The following is a 21,593-nucleotide window of genomic DNA, read 5'->3' as shown; positions in this document are numbered from 1 at the left end:
TGCCATCCTTGTATCTCAAGCAATTGGCCAGTTAAAGCCATGGAAGGACAGAAAAAGAGAATTGCCATGCACCTACCAACAAAGGCTTTTTGTCCCGTTTCCCCCTCCCCCTTTTAACATTTCTATACAATTTGTGTAGGGAGACGGTGGCTCAGTGGCTAAGAAGCTGAGCTTGTCGATCAGAAAGGTCAGCAGTTCGGCGGTTCAAATCCCTAGTGCCACGTAACGGAGTGAGCTCCCATTACTTGTCCCAGCTTCTGCCAACCTAGCAGTTCAAAAGCACGTAAAAAATGCAAGTAGAAAAATAGGAACCACCAGGTAACAGCGTTTCGTGCACCTTGGGCATTTAGTCATGCCGGCCACATGACCACGGAGACGTCTTCGGACAGCGCTGGCTCTTCAGCTTTAAAACGGAGATGAGCACCGCCCTCTAGAGACGGGAACGACTAGCACATATTTACATTTCAAAGCCAGGCTGGAAAGTTGAAGATCAAAAGCACCTCCATAATAAAGGGGTGAAGCAGTGTGACTTGTGAAAGCAAACACACACAGCCAGTTGAGGAAATGGTCCATACTGATATTCTGACATGGGCAAACACTCATTTGTATCAAATGTAGGAGAGGTTGTTCAGGTGTGAAGAATTCTGTATATAGCCATGTCTACTTGTCTTTATGATGTGATTCTCAAATATTTGGCTAAAGTTAAACATGTGATTTATTATTAAATGAATACAGATCCAGCAAAGGTAATAGCTGATTACCACTGAAGGAGTAAGAGAAAAAGGAGAGGCACACCTGCTGCTCCAAACGGCTTGCCTCATCTCATACCTTCCAACCAAATTTTGCTTCCAAGCCCCCTAGAACAGAGGTAATTACTTCATGACCTGCGGACTTCAACTCCCAAAATTCCCAAGCCAGCCATGATGGCTGAAGAATTCTGGGAGTTGAAGTCCACAGGTCATAAAAGGCTGTAATCGCCCACTCTTGCCCTAGAACAACCTTTCTCTACCTGAGGCTTTCCAGTGAAATTGGTGAAATCATTCCAACCTGACTTTCAAGGCAGCTTCCTCAATCTTGTGTCCTCCTGATTTGCTCAAGATTAAAGTATGTACAATTCCAACGTACATACTGTAATCTTGAGCAAATCAGGAGGACACAAGATTGAGGAAGTTGCCTTGAAAGTCAGGTTGGAATGATTGGCGATCAACAATGTAGGAGCAGTTTCCATTGTTCTGTTTGGGGTTTCATTTCCATCATTCCAACTAAGATAACCCTAGTTCAGGGCCTCTGAAGAGGAGTAGCTTTCCTAACCTTGATTAAGGAGCTGTAGCCTTCCTCCAACAAACTTTCTGGGTAGAGGGTTAAATTAACAGAAGTTTGGATCTTGTATCTACTGGTAGTTCCAACTGCTTATTTTTGTATAACCCCCCCACACCTTTATTCCACAGAATTCAGTCATAGGTCACATTTGTAGGTAGGCAGAAATATTTGAAAGACGCTTAAATATTGGACTCTTCTGTACCTTTTCTTTAAAATGAAACAGACCTGGCAATGGATTAAACAGTTGTGCAAAATATTTGTTATGAACCTGCTACTGGTTTTGGATACTTACCTTCTAAATACTCCATCAGAACCTATCCTAAAACTGTTGAATTCCATAGAACAAGGGTCACTAACCTTTTGGATCTCAGGGGTCACTAAATTCATAATTTTAAATCCTGTGGGCCACTAATATGAATTTTTTAAAATGATAAATAGTATTTAGTGCAATATAAAAAAATGCAAATATTTTTTCTACGGACCATCAAAATTTTCTTGTGGACCCCCAGTGGTCCACAGACCTCCAGTTGGTGACCTCTGTCATAAAAGACAACAAGAGAACAGGAATAATCTGTAACTATTTTCTCTGAAGGCAGGGAATGAGGTCCAAATGATATGCCCTGCATTTGAAAGGGTCCTTGAAAGGTAACAATTTATAGATTTACTACATCAAACACCCCTCCAAACACACATTATCCTTAAAGCTATCCACTTTCACTGGGCATAGTGGCTCCTGAACCTGTACTTTAGGATTGACTAGGATGTGTCAAAAACTGGACACATGTAAACAATTTGAGATCCCAAAGCAGGGGTGGGTTTCAACCGGTTCGCGGCGGTCCCCACGATCCGGTTGGTCGCCGAACCTGGAAGTAAGTAACTTCCGGGAACGGTGAAGGGCCCCCCCCCGCGTGCCCGCGCGCGCCCGCTCCTTACCCGGTTTTGTCGAATTCTGCGCTTCCACGCATGCGCAGGATGCATACAGCGCCTGCGTGATCCTTCAGGAGCAGCTGGAGCATCGCACAGACGCTAGTACGCATGCGCACGCTGCGCGCGTGCACGCGCACACCGCGTGTATGCGCGAGGACGCCGCCAGCCTCGTTCCAACCGAACCGGTTGGAACGGGGCGAGAAACCCACCCCTTTCCCAAAGGATCAATCAGTAGATATGGAAAGAGCCCTTCAGAATAAAGATGTGCATTAAAACAATGGCTTTATTATGGAGAAGGTCTGCCTCAGAGATGGGTTCCTACCGGTTCGGTCGAATAGGTAGTAACTTGGCAGCCTGGGTCACTGGAACCGGCAGCGACCCAGGCCTGCCACGCCCCCGAACCGGTTCCCTGGTCACTCGCCCTGCCCACCCGCCCGACCCAGTCATTCCTCACCTCCCGGGTGACTTCCCTGCCTAAGTTGCCTAAGTTGCCTTGCCTGCCTAAGCTGCCACGTGCCATGGACTGCTAAATTGGCAAAATGAACAGCTAAATTGGCCACGCCCACCCAGTCACATGACCACCAAGCCACTCCTACCCAGTCACATGAACACCAAGCCACTCCCACAAATTAAGCCACGCACACAGAGCCAGTAGTAAAAAAATTCAAAACCCACCACTGGTCTGCCTATACAGTTGCTAAGAATTCAGCAAAGTGATGGTACATAATAAACAGTAGCATATAATCAAGCATTCTCAAGGAATATCTATTTCTCTCAGAAACAAGTTTAAACATAGCCATTCAGTCAAGACACAATATTTTGTTTTTTAAAAATTATTACTTCCAAAGACACATGAAAAGGGGCTTAATTTTGTTTTAAGATGAGGCAGGGGTGGGCCGCTGAGGGTTCGCAGGGGTTCGGGAGAACCTCTAGCTAAGATTCTGTGCAGTTCGGAGAACTCCCAATTCCCACTCCTGGCTGGCTCCACCCACCTCTCCCCTTCCAGGAGTCTCCACACAGCCCATTTTGGATGCAAGTAAGTGCAGGGTGCGCACAGAGGCTCGAGAACGGCGAAAAATGGGCCTACCAGAAGTTCGGGAAGGTCAGAAACAGGCCTGTTTCTGGCCTCCAGAGGGCTTCTGGAGCCTGGGGAGGCCATTTATGCCCTCCCAGAGGCTGGAGGAAAGCCTCTAGAGCCCGGGGAGGGCAACCCCCCCCCCCCCCGCTGTGGTGCAGGAGGCAGACTAGGCCACGCTCACCCTCACCCAGCAACCGGGCAGAGAACCCCCTGCTAAAATTTTTGAATCCCACCCCTGGATAAGAGGTATAATATTCTGCAGCTTCCTTTAAGAGCTTTTACAAAACTTCCAAGGAAAAAAACTTGCAAAAGCTCGGACTTTTTTCAGTGAATGTCTGACTTGCTGCTTAGGACACAAAAGGCTTGGTTTACTTAGAGGGGCAGCATTGGTTTCGGTGTCTGAGAAGGCTAACCTTTCCTCATAAACTCAGCATCTGAGGTCATCCAATTAAGCTCACCTACAGGAAATGAAGACTTAAGAAAAGGTAGGCCTTTTGACATTTATTGCGGAGAAAAGGGCTACGTGTTTTAAAAGTGGCTTTAGGTATATGCAAGAACTCCATTGAAGTTGGTGGGTTGCACTGTGACGTAGAACAGATTTTTTATTTATTTCCTTTGAAGTGAGTTGTTCCTCCCATTGCCCCCTCAGTTTGCACATTTGTTTTTTACAGACTCTACACAAAATTGCATATGCATCTTGCTGTGAATCTCCATCCTAACATTTCTTATATGTGCATGCTGGGTTTTTCCCCAGACAGCTCAAAGTAGCAGCCATGAGAGTGATCCTTCATTTTATACACACAACAATAACAGAGTGAAGTGGGTTGAGCAGAGAAAACAGTGGCTACATGGCTGAGTAGGAGCCTGAGGCTTTGGTCTCAATTCAACTCCTTAGTCATCCATGACCAGGAGATGTTCATGGACTATGTTAGAAGGCAGAAACTTTTTGATGGTCTGAGATCACATTTCCTTTCTTCCTTCCTTCCTCCTCCTTCCCTGCCTCCCTCTTTCTCATTCCCATATCCTTCCTTCCTTCCTTTCTTTCCTTCCCTCCCTCTGCTAGGAATGCAGTGAAAGGAGCAAGAAAGCCAACAGGGCAGGGTGAAGATTTCTGGGCATCTCTGGAAGATGGGAGAATTTAGGATTTTCTTCTCAGCCATGTTAAGTACATTATGGCTTACACATAAATCCATGGAGAGTTTCCTATCTCAAATTGGCAGGAAATTCTGTTAGGTGACTCTGTAAGTTGCCAGAAAGTGATCTGCCCACTCTTTTCCTAGTTCTGTAATACAGGGCTCCCCAACCAACGATCCATGGCCCGGCACTGGTCTGCAACATGCCAGCAACCAGTCTGTGCAAACACGTGAAGCCCCATCCGTGGGATGAAGGCAGCATGCGAAGCCTCCGATCCGGGGAAAAAAACTCTCTCCATGGAACCGGTCCCTGGTGCCCAAAATATTGGGGGCACTGCTGTAATACATACTTAATGGTAATTGTTTAAAAACTGAATCTAAAACATGATGCTGATTGGTGTGCAACTTCCCCCAGACAATCTTCTCCCATTAGCCTCTTTTAAACTAACTAAGGCACCATAGCAGCCAGCATCACATTTCAGTGTTGTTCTGAAGCACACAGTGTTCAGCTTATTCTTGCACTGTGTGTTCCTGGTTACAGTTTATAGCTGTCTATATGTGTGTTTGTGTGTGTGTGTGTGTGTGTAGGGGGGAATAAACCAAACATGCTTGCAATGAAAGTTAGGAAAGAATACAGTCACTGCCCCCTTGTGGGTTTTTTTTTCCAAATTCATCAGAGCGGTGTATGTGGTTTGGTTGTTGCCATCTTCTGTGGACAATTAATTCTCTATTCAGTAGCTAAACCTTTGCTGCAGTTTCAAGTGAAGTGAACAGCAAAGGATCTGGTCATTCAGTTTTCACTGTGGTGAAATGCAGCGATAGCCATCACCTGAAACATGTTTGGGAATGGCTTTTCATCAGAATCTTGTCTAATAAGAAAATTAAGGATCGAGATTTTTATTTGGCAGGTACTCTGTGTGTGTGGATTCTCCTTGTAGCTCCTTGCAGCTACCTTTGCTTATTTTCACTTTAGGAATGGAACGTAATTGACCCAACAATTTGATTTTGTTTTCATTATGAAAATATTGCACTTTTTTCATTGGTGTGGCTAACCAAGTGTTGCAAAATAGCAACTGAGTTGAAGGGTTCTTCATTTGAGGACCAGCAAAGACCAAGGAGCACTTGCTAATTGCTAAAGTTCATTGTTTATGTGTAGAACAGACAGTACAGTAGGATATAATCTAAGATTGATCCCAAGAGAGAATAAATGGTGATGTTTACTTCCTTTGGCAGTTTTCCCTCCCTCCTTTCCTCTCTCTGCTTCATACTCATAATAGCACTATAGCAATAGCACTTAGACTTATATACCACTTCACAGTGCTTTTATAGCCCTAAGCAGTTTACAGAGTCAGCCAACAATTTGGGTCCTCATTTTACCCACCTCGGAAGGATGGAAGGCTGAGTCAACCTTGAGCCTGGTGGGATTCGATCTGCCAAATTGCAGGCACTGGCAGTCAGTAGAAGTAGCCTGCAGTACTGCACTCTAACCATTGTGCCACTGCAGCTCAATGAATGTAGCACAGTCTTAGGACAGGACCATTGTGGTAATGTCTCTGCTGACCCCAAGGAAGGTTTCCTTCTCTGAGGTGATGTTGACTCTTGAATCCATCAGCTTTGCTTCTAAAATAGTTGGTATCCTTGCCGGCAAAGCTCGGATGCTTGCTATCAACATGGCATTTTAGTTTGTTCAGCTTCATAGATTCGGCTGATAGAACTTCACAACAAATAATACATTGCGGTTTCTCAATTCCTGCTGTAATTATTGAGGTAAAACCGTATTGTAAAAAATCCTCACTATATTTTCTTTTCTTAATGTTCTTCCCTACACGATCCATTGTCATTGGATAATAATACAAAAGATGATACATGGCATAGTTCAGTCAATACAGTTCATTAAAGTTTCCCATGATTTACCATTCTGTGTTGTTTTTTTACATACCTGTTACTATCACAAGGGGGCAGTATTCACACCAACCACAGCTGAATATAAAAAGACGGATCAGCATCCAGATTAAGTTCCTATGGTACAGATATATTTTTTTTGCAGTAGTTGACGATTTTACAGTAAATAATTTTACATTTATCCAGTAATTACAATTCAGGAAGTGTTGTTTTACCTCCAATACTGCTGCTTTCAACACAGCAGCTGCTTTCTACACAGTAGCTGCTCTCTACACATGTGACTGGTCCGCATAAGTACATTATGGCACCAACCCTGTCACATACACCTGTATTTGTACGGGGTGTATGTGATGTGGTTGGCGCGATGATGTCATCACACCAGGTACTCGTATGAGGTGTATCTGCATGTGGGCGGACCTGCCTGGAGACGGATAGAGGAGCAGTGTCTCGGTTCCTAAGACCATTACAAAATATGTGACCCCTGTGAAAGGGTCATTCGCCCCCCTAAAAGGGTCGCGACCCACAGGTTGAGAATAGCTGCTTTAAAAGAATAATTGCAAGTATGTTAAGTATCTGTGGGTAATATTTATAGATTATTACTGATCTGGTTGTTGGCTCACCTATGATGCTCTAAAAGGTTATCTTGCTCCATGGTATTTTGTGCTATACAATCATTTTAATACTATTCTATGGTATCAAAGCAGATGCTACTATTTTCGCTGTTACAAAATATTAACTGCTTTCAGGAAATCACATCTGCTTCAGCAGTGTTTGTTAAATAGGGGTGCTCTTGACTAAGAAGTCTGTGGAGGCTGCTTTGTGTTTGCTATCATGCTACTGAAATATCCACTGTGTAGCTATTAGCCTGCCAACAAAAGTGTGTATAGTCAAGGTTATAATTTTCCCAGTTGCAATGTATGGCTATGAAAGTTGGACCATAAGAAAGGGTGAGTGCCAAAGAATTGAGGCCTTTGAACTCTGGTGCTGGAGAAGACTCCTGCAAGTCCTTTGAACTGCAAGGCGATCAAACCGATCACTCCTAGAGGAGATCAACCCTGACTGCTCTTTAGAAGGCCAGATCCTGAAGATGAAACTCAAATACTTTGGCCACCTAATCAGAAGAAAGAACTCACTGGAGAACAGCCCAATGCTGGGAAAGATTGAGGTCAAAAGAAGAAAGGGACGACAGAGAATGAGATGGCTAGATGGAGTCACCGAAGCAATAGGCGTGAGCTTGAATAGACTCCAGAGGATGATAGAGGACAGGAAGGAGGAAAGTTATCCATGGAGTCACGATGGGTCGGACACGACTTTGCAACTAACAACAACAACAAGCCATTAACCCCAAGGCCCAAATAAGAATGGGTGAATCTGACAATCTCTCTCCTCCTCCCAAAACTTAATTTCTTTTCATTTCACATAAAACCTGATTCATTTTTATGCATGGTTCACAGATTATATCTAGAGATATTGTGCAATTTCCAATTTCTACTTATATTTTGAGATGATGTCTCTTTTACAATCACTTGCCTGCCAGGGTAAAAGAAATCATGTATTAGGAGAGCTAGACAAAATAGTCTTTAAACACACACTCACATACATTATCATCCATATCTAAATGTTCAATATCTAACCCTTAAGGATCTTTCCACAGATAGACAGACAAGCAACAAATCAAATCTTCAATCTGGGACCATGGATTCTGTGGTATTGTCCATAACTCACTGCTCTTAGTGTAGAATGAAATATTGTAGGAATAAAACCCTATCAAGGAAGTTATAATAATGAGATAGCCAGCTTTCTGGTGATCTGTTTTCAGCTTACTAAGTCATGCAAATAGATCCAGTCTCTCAGCTTTTCATGATGATTCAACAAGGCATGTTTATACCGTAGATGAGGAAAACAATGATTGCAGTAATGATTTCCATGCCTTCTGATGCTTCAGCACTTTGCAGGACAAGCTAACCAGGGATTTATTATCCTTCAGCCAGGTGTATTTTTATTAATTCAGGCTTTCTCAATCTGAGCAAATCCTAAAGGAAGCTGAGTGATTGTCTGGAGAAGAATGGACGGGCTTCCTGGCAGAAGCATCATTATGCCTTTAAGGAAATGGCTTTGTATAATTTTCAGAGCTTGGATGAAATCATTGTCGCAGATATCAGAGGTAGCTCCATAAAGTAGCTGCCTTAACGCCTGGAGCTGGGTGAGACGCCGTACAATCTCCCCTTTTGCATAATAAAGTATATTACTATTGCTGCTACCATTTGAGTGTAGAAATATGTTTAGGAAGATACTGTTCCACATATTTAAGATGCTTACATTTTTTTATGGTAAAATCTTGGACACTGGTCATTTTTCAAAAATCATATTTTCTGATTGTGCATACATGGTGTTTTTATTGACCAAACATAGATAGCATTCCTTTCAACCCAATTTTATGACAAAAAGCTTGTATGTGTCTGTAAAACCTCTGATATATTTTTGGATAAATTTTCCTTATTGTTGTTGTTGTTGTTAGCATATGGCTTTGCTACATTAGCAAGGAGACTACAATGCTTATGCAGAGTAGATGTTTGGCTGCTGATTTACTATGTACATGCTTGCTTGTGCACTTCCCAAGATGCATCACAGGAAGGCAAGCTAGCTTCACAGCAAAAAAAAAATGATCAGGGGCTCTTCCTGCAGCATATCCAAGTCCCCACTTCTTCCACTAGAGCTGCCTTGCAAATGGGCACCACAAATGGAAAGATTCAAAGCTGACAGGAATCTGACTGCCAGCACAGAGCTCATCCTCATCAGAGTGGTACCTATTTATCTACTCGCATAGACCATACTTTTGAATTCTTAGGTGGGCAACACCTAAGGAAAGTGGCGGGTGCTCACCCCGCCACACAATGCTGGTGCTCGAACCGCTAGAACAGAGACCATCTCCAGTGTCGTTAAGCCACTGAGTCACCACACTGCCGATATTCCCTATTATAATGTGTGTTTGTATATGATTTTCACCCAATAGAGAAAATTTTTCTGCATGTATTCCTGCAATATTATTATTGTATATTTTGTGAGGAGGGCTTAAAAATTACTTACAAAGGTAACAAAACTGTGAAGAACAGTTGCGTTTTGATTTATTATAAATATCTGAAAAATGTGAGTTAGGTACATTCTTATTAAAAGGTAAAGCAATTTTTCCCCAATCAGTATGAGCAGGTTTCTTGAAAATTTCAAAAATAAAGATTCCCCTTCTCCTCACTGAAATGGTTAGACAAAAGAAAGTTGCCCGCCTCCATTATTACAATCTCAGGGAATCAAAGACATTTTAAAAGCAAATTATTTGCTGAAAAACTCTAGTCTTCTTTTCTTAAATACAAGAAAAAATTTCCAAGCAGTGCAGTTGTATTTTTCTAAGGGATACCCTGGGATTCCTCCGCTCCATAAATTCTTTCAGTCAAGTTTGAAGCCTGGTGTCTTAATGGACATCTGATGATCTACATCTGGAAAGCTATCCAGATTCTGAGCAGGCAACCTGAGTTTGAGAACGTCAGCCAAATGCTGCCACCTGCCGGACTTGGAAATCAGATGACAAGGAGAAATAACATCAGAAGGGAAGTAAAAGCAAGCTATTTCCATATTCTTGCCAAGAGAATAGTATGAGTATTTCCATGTAGTCACCAGCTGAGTTATCATCTTAAATATAATCTTTTGTGAAGCTTCTTCTTAGGTAACATTGTACTACAAATTAGGGCATACAAAGCCTTTGCCAGACCAATTCTCGAATACAACTCGTCTGCCTGGAATCCACAATGTATATCAGACATTAATACAATTGAGCGGGTCCAGAGGTATTTCACAAGAAGAGTACTCCACTCCTCTGCTCACAATAGAATCCTTTATGCCACCAGGCTCGGAATTTTGGGCTTGGACAACCTGGAACTAAGCCACGTATGGTCTGACATAAGCATAGTACACAAAACTGTCTGCTACAACGTCCTACCTGTCAACGACTACTTCAGCTTCACTCTCAATAATGCACGGGGAAAAAATAGATACAAATTCAAGGTAAACCGCTCCAAACTCGATTGCAGAAAATACAACTTCAGCAACAGTGGTCAGCACCTCACTCCATTATTACATCCTCTAACCCTCACAGCTTCAATCTCAAACTGTCTACCGTGGACCCCACTCCATTCCTAAGAGGTCTGTAAGGGGGCGTGCTTAAGCACACCAGCGTGCCTACCGTCCCTATCTTACTGTCCCCATTTATCTGTACTTACTTCCTTTGTTCATGTTTATGTTCATACCTATACTTGTTATCTTGTACATGCTTGACAAAAAATATTTTAAAAAAACCAAATAAATAAATAAATTCATCTTTATTCATTCCTGGGCAACCTTCCAGAGGAATCTTGTCTCCACTGGTCAAGTTCCTCTAAAAAGGTGAAGACCAGCTTTACTAAATTTTCATATCCACATTAATAGAGCAAATTCATACCATTGCAGAGAATAAATGACCTAGGGAATCTGATATGCAGCCATGAAGGATAGAGGGACTGCAATAAATACAATACCGAATACAGAATAACAGAGTTGGAGGTCTTCTAATCCAATCCTCTACTCAAGCAGGAGATCCTATACAATTTCTGGACAAGTGGCTGTCTAATCTCTTCTTAAAAACCTTCAGTAATGGAGTATTCACAATTAATGCTTGAAACTAATGAAACTAATAAAACAGCCCTGGGCATTTTAGTTTTCATTAACAATAAATAAAGATGAACCATCACCTTTCTGGCTTTGATTGGGACTTGTGAAAAATAAGGCACCACACTATTTCACTACAGAACAGGAGCGGAAACTTTTAACCTTGTATTTTTTTAAAAAAAGTTATTTAAAAAGCTTTATTAAATCAGTGTGTCTCTAACATTCTGAAATTGGTAAGATGGTTTTAACTTATCTTCTATCTCTTCTGCTTCCAACCTGAGTAATCTCTTCTTCCACCAATGACTGGAAAGCAATAAGAATTTAAGAGAACATCTCCCCAAAATATGCTACTCCAAGCCAAAGAAGACTAGTACGAAAACCACCATCTATATTGATAGGAATAAGGAAACTTGTGATTGTCCATATGATTTTCCCACATCTATGGCTCTTTTTGTCACATTAAACATTATAGTATTCTGGCCTCTTTCAAATGTCTCACCTGGTTACCTCTGTTGTCAAGGGATTCTTGCTTGCACACAATTGCAACCAAAGTATGTTTTTGGATTCAGTAATTGTGGTGATAATATCACCCTGGCCTTAAAAATAGAATACGGTAGGACAGCAATTCAAAATCTAGCCAGGAACTATAAGCAGAAAGAGCAGCCTTTTGCTAATGATGTGGAGCAGTAGTTAGAATGCAGTATGGCAAGATAATTCTGCCAACTGCAGCAGTTCAATTCTCACCATTTCAAGGTTGACTCAGCCTTCTATCCTTCCAAGGTCAGTAAAATAAGGACCCAGATTGTCGGGGGTCCTTATTACCAAAAAGGATGAGTAACCGTGGTACAGTGATGAGAATGCAGTATTGCAGGTTACTTCTGCTGACCGCCGGCTGCCTGCAATTCGGCGCTCAAGGTTGACTCAGCCTTCCATCCTTCCAAGGTTAGTAAAAGAAGGACCCAGATTGTTGGAGGTCAATATGCTGACTATGTAAACCACTTAGAAAGGGATGTAAAGCACTATATAAGTGGTATATAAGTCTAAGTGCTATTGCTATTGCTATTGCTTTGCTCCCTGAATAGAAAAACAAAGAAAGTAAGTGTTCCTTTCCTCTTTACATATACTGTAAAAGGTTATTTGATTTCAACTATCCCTCATTATGTCCAGCATCAGGTGTGTTTTATCTGCTGAAATTTGTTCTTTTTGACAAATATCAAATGCTTTGAACATTTTTCTATTCAACAACTTTCTTGCCGAGCCCTCAAAAGTAAATGTAGTGAAAAATCCACCCATAAGAAAATGGCCAGAATGAGTCAGGGCCTTTGCCAAATTACCCCAGGAAAGGAAGATGCCACCTTTATGAAGGCCTTCTCTGTCCTAGAATCTCCCGATGCCATTTCTTAGCCTTCCCATAGAGCTGTATTAGCCTGTCAGAATTGGTTGAGAAACCCCTTTTATCAAAAAAAAAAAAAAAAAAAAAAAAAGCTCAGGTCAGCTTTTATATTATTTTGCATTCCCTTTTATCTTCATATCTTTATTTTATTTTTGCAAGCGATCTTGTAAGATAGCTCAGAAACAGTGGGTGGCCCAGGGTCACCCAGGGAGTTTCATGGTTTAAAGAGCTGAGAATCTAGAAGAACAGCTGACCTCAGATTCCTCTAAAAGGGACAGATGCAACCTGCTGAGAAACAGGTTAACAAGGTAGAAAACATAACCAATGCTTTCTGCCAGTTAAGTAAAACTGAAGGTTCGTTTTATTTGGAAGAACAGTATTACCTTCCAGCACATTTTCTTTCAATCTAATGATTTATAAGAAACTCAAAAAGAAGACAATGTGAATCAGGAGGCCTTCTAATACATTAAGTCTGCTTACCACTTATTTGTATCATGGTCAATAACAGATGGATTAATGAAAATTTTCAGGCCATCAAGAATGGCCTGAATGTTTATACAGCCACACAGAAATTGTGGATTGTGATAACGAAAGCAAAGCAGAGATGACAACTCTGAGAGCTGCATGTGCCAAAGTTTAAAGAGGGTTGGTAATATTCCTACTTTGGGGTCTATAGTGCCTCAAATTCAAAGGCAAAAGGGTGCTTCAGGTGCATTCATATGACCCCTCCCCCTGCAATGTCTTCAAGCAGCTTCTTCGGCTTTCCTGAGGCTGCTCCACAACTGCACTGCAATCCACATTGCTTGGTTTAAGGAGTTTCAGACTTGGGCAATATGAATGTCCCTGTGCACTCCAAATATCTTGTTGCATTTGAATCTGAAGCTTTGAGTACTCCACTTTCTCCATTAAAGCTTGTGTTCCCCCTTTCCCCAAACATTTGTTTTGGGAAACACAGAAGAACTATTGGGTAGATCTAAAAATAGAGTTCTTTTAAAAAAAGAACAAAACTCAAATATTGTGTGATAGATACAAAAAAAAAAAGGAAAGTAAGAGTTGGAAGCAATGTTCTTCTGGGTTCAGTTCCAAGTGGGGAGAAAGACACTGGAAACATGGAGGCTGCTTGGAAAGACGGTTTAATGGTGGACAGGATCACATGGCTTGGGGTCCTGGGGGAAAAGGTGATCACATGCTTCAAAATGTTGGGTGAAGAATGAAAAAGGCAAAGATGCTGAAAGTCCCTGGTTTTATGCCCTCTTGGGCCCCACTCAGAGCTTCCCATTCCTGTGTAAGAAATGCATTCTGATTAGTGGTGAGACTCCCAGGGGGCGGTCCAGGGCCAACTCTGTAGGCTGTGCTGAGACCCAAGCCTGTTGCCTTGTGGTGAGATGGGTAAAGGGCTAATACTATCATGCCTTAATCCTGGTGCTGAAGGGGGGATCTTTGTTATGTTGAATAGACTGATTTAGGCTTCTAATGGCCCATTGGCAAAGGTGGGGGCTATTAAGAGTGAGTCTGTTTTCTGCCTAAAAACACGTGTCTCCATTTCTTATCCAGGGAAATATAATATTCTGCCTTTTTAATATTTCCCAGGATATTTCATTCTTCTAGGAGAAGGGTGGGTTTTAACTTCCTACAAAAGGAAGGGTAAGAGACCCTCTTTCCACTTGAAGGCAGGGCACAAAAGTTGTTGCTTTACAAAGATGGTATGTGTAATATGAGCAGTAAAAGTAAGTTGATGAAATCTAGTATCAAGACTTAGCTCTAAAGCTTCCAGAGAAGACTGTAAAACCATCTTGCCAGAATTAAGAAAAAATGGGCAGGGAAAATGCCTAGATCTTACCAGAAACAAGGAGAGTTCATTTCTTCCAGATCTATGGTAAAATATTTTTATGGTTTCCATTTAAAAAAACAAACCAAATGAAGTATTTCCTTCCTACAACATGACAATTAGGAATGCTAAAGCAGAATATTCTTACCATGGCCTCATTCTTAAGCATATTTAATTAAAAACTTTTAAGAAAATAGCTGCTGAACTAACATGTTTACAGATTTCTAAAATAGATTTTGAGGCAGAGTCCTCACAAAGTAACTTGCATTTTTTAAAATGAAACTTAATATGAAAATCCTTAGTTCAAAATGCATTGTTTCCCTAAAAACGTATCCTAGCACAGCGAATGTTTAAAAATTCCTGAAACAAAAACATCTTCACATTTAAAAAATAAAATAAAATATGGCTTCAAATGGGGGTTTTTTTGGGGGGGGGGAATTGACCTTTATAGAGTCATTGCTGAAAAAAGGCCCGCTAGCTTTTTTTTCCTCCCTACATATCTCGGAATACTATTATTACAGAAATGACCTTAAAAATTAATAATGCAAAGACTGACAAGTATGTTGAACAAATATATAGAGTGCATACGGGTGAAACACAGGCAACTGTGCACCTGAGAAATAACAGTACTCAAGCAGGAGAACAAGGGAGCAAAAAACATGGCATGTCATGACATCATTATGTAACATTATTTGCACCAGACACCATGATACAAGTATGGAATTGTGGCATTTGGGAGATGACATCATCATGCACATGTCCTCATTTTGATATCACTGCTTTTTATCTTGTGTGCAAGCAGAAAGAGGAGGATGAACCCTTGTGCTAAATCCAATCTTTGCCACCACGAACTCAGGACAAAACTATTACTATTTTGACCTCCATTATAAAATAATTGGGTTTTTCTTACAAGCCTTGAAATCAATTATGTCTTAGATTAAGAGACGTAAAAAAAGGGGGAGGGAGACTTGAAGCCTGAGATGGGTTTAAAAGGCACTTTACATTTAATTCATGATAATTAAATCTAAGATAGCTACCACCTTTTGGGTATTTTGGAGAAATCTGGATCTTCAACCTAAGGCAGCCATAGATATAAGCAACAATCCTTTTCTTCGATATAATTTTCTAGCAAGGCTAAAGAAACTGTTTTCTCTCCTTGAATCCATCAAGGTGGCCTTCAAGATGATTCTTACAAAGAGACTTGATTTAAAAAGCCCTTCAAGCATGTATGCAGTTGACGTGGCTGCCTTTAAATCAGGACCATTAATAGCTCTAGATTGCTGTTCTCAGTTTACTCATTATCAACAATAATACTGATATGTAAACTGGGCTTATTAAAATGAAGAATATGAGGCCATTCGTTTTACTAGATAATCCAGTACTGGATTATCAAGAGTTTTCTGCTTTCCTTCTCCTCCTCTTCCTTCTTTATTTGAGTAATATAATAATTCTGTACTGATAGAAATTAGATATTTATATTTCTGGTGCATCCCATCTGCTGGCACATTTACAAGTTGTGACCTGCACCCTCACTGCATCTTTGATGTCTGTGATTAATTAGTGAATTAAATACAAATGTATTCAAAACACCATTATGTACATAGCATAACACTGAGTTGTTTCCTGTTTAGGAAATTAATGCAGGTAAACTATGGTGAGATCAGAGTTCCTTCCATGGTTAACATAAATAAAACTCAAGATGATGCATATATATGCTGAAATTTCATTTCAACTTATTTGTAGATAGGAAGTATAAAATTAAGGTCTAAATTGGATTCACAGTTACTCATACTAAAGTGTAAATTCACTGAAGTAATAAAACAACTTAGTCACTTACTGATTGTACTCAAATTCCAATCTTGCACTGTTGTTACTATCCGTGACCCGTCAAAAGCGCGTTCCACAAAAGCGCGGTCGACGAAATCGCGTATGTGACGTCATCACAACGCGACGAAAAAGATTGAAAAATTGAAATAAAAATTAAATTACAGCAAGCCGATTCACATAAAGGTAAGGGTTAGGTTAAGGGTTAGGGTTAGGTTAAGGGTTAGGGTTAGGGTTAGAGCGTTAGCGTTACGTTTAGCGTTAGGTTAAGGGTTAGCGTTAGGTTTTTCGTTACGTTAAGGGTTAGGTTTAGGGTTAGGTTTAGGGTTAGGTTTGGGGGGGTTAGGGGAAGGTTTTAGCTTTATTTTTACATTTTTTGATCTTTTTCGATCTTTTCCGTCGCGCTGTGATGACATCACATACGCCCTTTCGTCGACCGCGATTTTGTCCTCCGCGGTTTTGTGGTAGAACCGTTACTATCTCCAAGGCTGCCTTTGATCCTCCCATAACGTCAATGGTTCACTGAAGAGGGCATCTGGTGTGTGTGTGTGTGTGTGTGTGTGTGTCAAAAAAGGGGAGCCAGGCAACTTGCCTTCCCATCCTGACCTGGATTCTTCCTTTGTTGGGCTTGCTTTCTGCTGTCCAAAATTGAGCTTATTGCTGCAATGAATTAAATTCTGAATATGTTGGCATAGTCCAATGTAATGCTATAAATGTACAGCTAGGTATTTGGCAATATTATATGAGAACAACCAATGACGTTCACAATTGGCTGCAGTGGCACAAACTCTTTTTGAATCTTTGGTAACCCTAACAAGCATGGTGTGTCTGGCAAAGGCAGTTGTGTACTTCAGGTACGATTGACAAAATGTTGATGAGCAGAACCACCAACCACATGTATTTCTAGGCAGCTGACAAAATGGAATTGAGAGTGGGTGGATTTTATACCTTCTTTGTATTTGAGCTTCCTGTTTCTGTGCAAGAACATGTTTTTTGATATTCTGTTGGCTGTTGTCAGATTCCTATGGGGTCATGGCTGCTCTATGGGCAAAAGGGGAAATGCAGTTCTTAGGTGTTTGTCTGCTAATCTTGTCAACCTAACTGCTTATCTGGAGTTTCTGTCTGCCCCAGTCTTTCTGAATGGATTACCAAATCTGTATTTCTAAAAGCTGGCTGCCTCAGTTTCTGCTTGGGGCAGGGAAACTGTGGCTGGTTTCTGCCTCCCTTAAGATTTTTTTAATTTCTTCTTTAGGAAAAAATATTTTATCCTGCCTTTTTAATATTTCCCAAAATATTTCATTCTTTGGGGGGGGGGGAGGCGGGAGATGGACTTTTTGCAGTACAAAGTCCTACCTATCCCAGGAAGCCCCAGCTGTCCTCACTGCTCTGCACTCCACCACTCCAATTGACCTTCACCACCTTCTTGTTCCCACTGCTGATGAGGTGTGTGCCCGTCCTGGTCCTTTGCGAGGGAAGTACTGGCCATATGACACCATCTGCCTCATGAAGGGCCAGGCCAGGTATGCTTGGTCGGCAGCGGGAGCAGGAAGATGGCAAAATTCATCTGGGGTGGCTGGACCCGCTGGCTTCAAGGGGCCTAGATGGGAGGGGAGATTGACAAGTGTGAGGAGTGGAAATACCCCTGTGGTTAATAGAACAGGTGGGCTGCCAATCAATTGAAGTTTGATCATGTGATCATGGGTTTGCTGCAACAGCCATTGGTTCAAGGACCATTTGTCCGTCCCTTTGTTCAGCACCACCTCAACATCAAATGTTCAGAGTGAATGGTCATAAGTCAGTATATATAGTTTGAGGTCTACTGATCGTTTCCTTTCTAATAATGTAAAACAATGAAAAGGGAGGGATTGACACCTAGCTATGTAACCTATATTAAGGAAGAACCCTGCTTCCATCCATCCACCAGTTAGCACCTTAAAAGGCGTATACATATTATCCTTTAGTCTGTGCCTCACATCCTTCTTCTGGCACCACAATTTACAGTTCAGTCCCTGCAAACTGGGATGATGTAAACTGTGATGGTGATGTCACAAGAGCCACACATCAGATTGTTCCAGATTAGATTAGAATAGAATGGAATAGAATAGAATTCTTTATTGCCCAAGTGTGATTGGACACACGAGGAATTTGTCTTTGGTGCATATGCTCTCAGTGTATATAAAGAAAAATAAAACAGAATACATTCATCAAGAATCATAAGATACAACACTTAGTGATAATCATAATTACTAATAAGCAATCAAATTATACTAGGAAAGAAATAAACTATAAAATTTAAAGATACAAGCAACATGGTTATAGTCGTAAGTGGGAAGAGACAGGTACTAGGAAAGAGATGGGTACTAGGAAGGAAGGGAAGAATAATAGTAATATTGTTTTAGTAGATAATTTGACAGTGTTGTGGGGATTAGAGTGATGGCAAGATTGATGCATCTGTGCATCTGTTTTTATTTATTTATTTAGAGAATTTATATGGCTACCTACTCACTTTCAGTCACTCTAGAGCAGTGGTTCTCAACCTGTGGGTCTGGATATTTTTGGGGGTCGAACGACCCTTTCACAGGGGTCGCCTAAGTCCATCGGAAAACATTTTCGATGGTTTTAGGAACCGAGACACCAATTTTACGGCTGGGGGGTCACCACAACATGAGGAACTTATTAAAGGGTCGTGGCATTGGGAAGGTTGAGAACCACTGCTCTAGAGCCAGGCAGTTTACAAACAAACAAACAAACAAACAAATAAAAAGACTCCTCGGAGACAGCCGGATCCTTTGCCAACAGATCAGAAGCAAGCCCTTCCCACGTTGAATGCTTCTGCCGCTCACCCTTCCTTTTATGCCCGCTCCTTTAGGTCCCCAACTGTTTGCAGCCACCACGTAGTCGTCCGGTTTTTTGGGGGGAGGGAGCAACCCCCCCCCCCCCGCGTCTATTGAAACCTCAAAGCGAACGCACGCGGGTGTGTGTTTGTGTATGTAAGGGGTGGGAATCGTGGGGGAATTGTTTCGATTCCTTTCTTCCTTCCTTTTACTATTTAAAAGCTTTGCTATATTAACCCGTCCCTCCCCCCCCCCCCCCCCGCCCCGGAACCTCTGCTGCTGCTGCTCAGTTTCTAGTCGGAACGAAAGGCTACCGGCCCCTAGCATGGCAGCGCCCTTGAGCGCGCGCTGCAAGGTTCTTGCAGACGCCGAGCCCCCGGTTCTGCCCGGTGGGGCGGCGCCGTACGGAAATTTCCCCAACTATTCTTGCTTCCATCCGCCCGAAGGACGCGTCTGCCTCTTACCCGCGAGTCTTTTGAGCGAGTTGTTCCCAAGCCCGCGTGCGGGTCCCCTTTTGGGGCTGGATGTTGGATGCAATTCGGGGGTAAGAAAGAAAAAGGAGCGGGAAGTGAGGTTTCATCATTTCATCACCTTTGTATACACTGCAGTTGCTTCCCTGTTGGTTTCTTCTCGCTTGCAAACGGGTATTCAGCTCTTGCTTACACAATCATTTATTTTCATATTACTCCGGTCATTATTAATCTCGGCATCAATCTCTCGGAGTCCAGCGAACCCAACTGCAAAGCGTATCTGGCAAATCCGGGCTATCTATATTGGAAGAAATTGCAAAGCGGTTTTTGTAGGTCAGGCTTTCTCATCCTGGTATGTTCCAAAAGTGTTGGATCAGCTCATCAATTCCCCAGCAATAATTGACAAAAGACAGAGATGATTTGATATAGTTCAATTATACTTCATTTATAATCCCATAGGTGGCTCACTTCAAGAAACCTCTAAGAAATAGGATGCTTATATAGACCGTCTGGTTTAGACTTATATAGGCAGATGCTTATATAGACAATCGGATTTCCTTTATTAGGTTAGCCAGTTGGCCAGGATGGACTCAGCCAGTGTCCTATTGAATCTGAGTTGCTGGAGTCATGAACTATTCTTTTGCTGGACTTTGTTTAGTATCATAGAGGGGCAATTGCAGTTAGTCTAGGGGTGGGTAACTAAGAAAATGTTAGAGCAAAAGTTGAGATATTTCTCTTTTCCTCTCTTCAGGAACTCAGTGTTGGCCTCTATAAGCACCTCCTTGGCTTTAACCATAGCAATCCGGAACATTCTGTGGATGGAACGGACCTCCGCCTCCTCTGCTGTGACATTGATGCAGACCTAATTGAGAGAGCCAAACAACGCAGCCCTTTCCCTGGTTCTATTTCCTACATCACTCTCGATTTTATGGACGCCAGTGCAAGAGAGACTCTGCTGACCTCCTACTTGAACAACTTTGGTCGTTGTTGGTTTGACATTTGCTTCTGCATGTCTGTAACTATGTGGATCCATCTGAATCATGGGGATAGTGGTCTGGTGAAATTCTTATCTTGCCTTGCAACTAAATGTACGTATTTACTTCTTGAACCTCAGCCATGGAAATGCTACCGCGCAGCTGCTCGGCGCCTGAGGAAGTTGGGCCGGAATGACTTTGACCATTTCCATTCGCTCACCATCAAAGGGAACATGGCTGAGAAGATAACTCAGATCCTGACAAGAGACTGTGCCATGGAGTTTGTGTGTTGCTTTGGAAGCACTAGCTGGGACAGGAGCCTCTTGCTGTTTAAATCAAAAGAGAAAAAACATTTGGGGTAATTTAGGATTTGTATTTTCTTTTTGAAGGGGCGTGTTGGCTCAATGATGATGATGACATTGATGGTGTGATGGCTTGTTGAGATGGTGCGATGGTAACAGTGTTCTGTGTACCTTTGGCAGTATGGCCATTCTGGCCGTATGACCACTGAAAATGTCTTTGGACGATGCTGGCTCCCTCAGCCAAGAAACGGAGATGAGCACTGCCCCCTAGATTTGAACACAACGGGACAGGAAGACTTTTAACCTATATTCTTGCATTTAGTCAAAGGAAAAATGGCAAGTTATTGGGAGAACCAACTCTTGCTATGCTGTGATTGAACTGTAAGAATAACATGGGGCCAGAGAAGAGCAACAAAGATGATTAGGGGAATGGAGGCAAAACATACATAGAACAGTTGTTGCAATTGGGTATGTCTCGTTTAATGAAAAGAAAGACTAGGGGTGATATGATAGCAGTGTTATATCTCACTGGCTGCCACAAAGAAGAACAAGACAAGCTATTCTCCAAAGCACCTGAGGGTGAACAAGAAGCAGTGAGTGGAAACTAATCAAAGAGAGAAGCAACCTAAAACTAAGGAGAAGTTTCCTGACAGAACAATTAATCAGTGGAACAACTTGCTTCCAGAAGTTGTGAATAGAATGCTATGCTATTCTATTCTATCATAAATTTTTACAGTATATCAGAAATTATTTTCCAAATTTACCAATATATCTTGACTCATGGTGGAGTCTCAAAATTTTGGGGACAGATTCTGCACAGAGAATTCCCACTGGATAGGAACAAAGTTTAATGTTTTCTGTTTCTTCCAGAAACAGGAAAATAGATATGCTTGGTTTCTGCATCTCACCATTT

General features: G+C 41.8%; 1 protein-coding gene across 1 annotated transcript; it reads left to right on the top strand.

Annotated features, from left to right (window-relative positions):
• Window positions 1-19,249: 19,249 nt before the first annotated feature.
• Window positions 19,250-21,220, top strand: BCDIN3D (BCDIN3 domain containing RNA methyltransferase). The gene is made up of 2 exons (XM_032210927.1): window positions 19,250-19,478; window positions 20,156-21,220. Exons 1-2 carry the CDS (start codon window positions 19,260-19,262, stop codon window positions 20,738-20,740), a joined length of 804 nt encoding a protein of 267 aa, XP_032066818.1. The 5' UTR covers window positions 19,250-19,259; the 3' UTR covers window positions 20,741-21,220.
• Window positions 21,221-21,593: the final 373 nt, after the last annotated feature.

The sequence above is a fragment of the Thamnophis elegans genome, chromosome 2, assembly GCF_009769535.1.
Source record: "Thamnophis elegans isolate rThaEle1 chromosome 2, rThaEle1.pri, whole genome shotgun sequence".
Classification (NCBI taxonomy): domain Eukaryota; kingdom Metazoa; phylum Chordata; class Lepidosauria; order Squamata; family Colubridae; genus Thamnophis; species Thamnophis elegans.
The sequence above is the reverse complement of the archived record's forward strand: the minus strand, read 5'-3'. Positions and strand labels throughout refer to the sequence as shown.

Excerpts from the sequence above, each read along its gene's own strand:
- BCDIN3D (XM_032210927.1), top strand. The coding sequence starts at position 19,260 with ATGGCAGCGCCCTTGAGCGCGCGCTGCAAGGTTCTTGCAGACGCCGAG. Across the intron at positions 19,479-20,155 it reads ATGTTGGATGCAATTCGGGG|GAACTCAGTGTTGGCCTCTA; the intron begins GTAAGAAAGAAA and ends TCCTCTCTTCAG.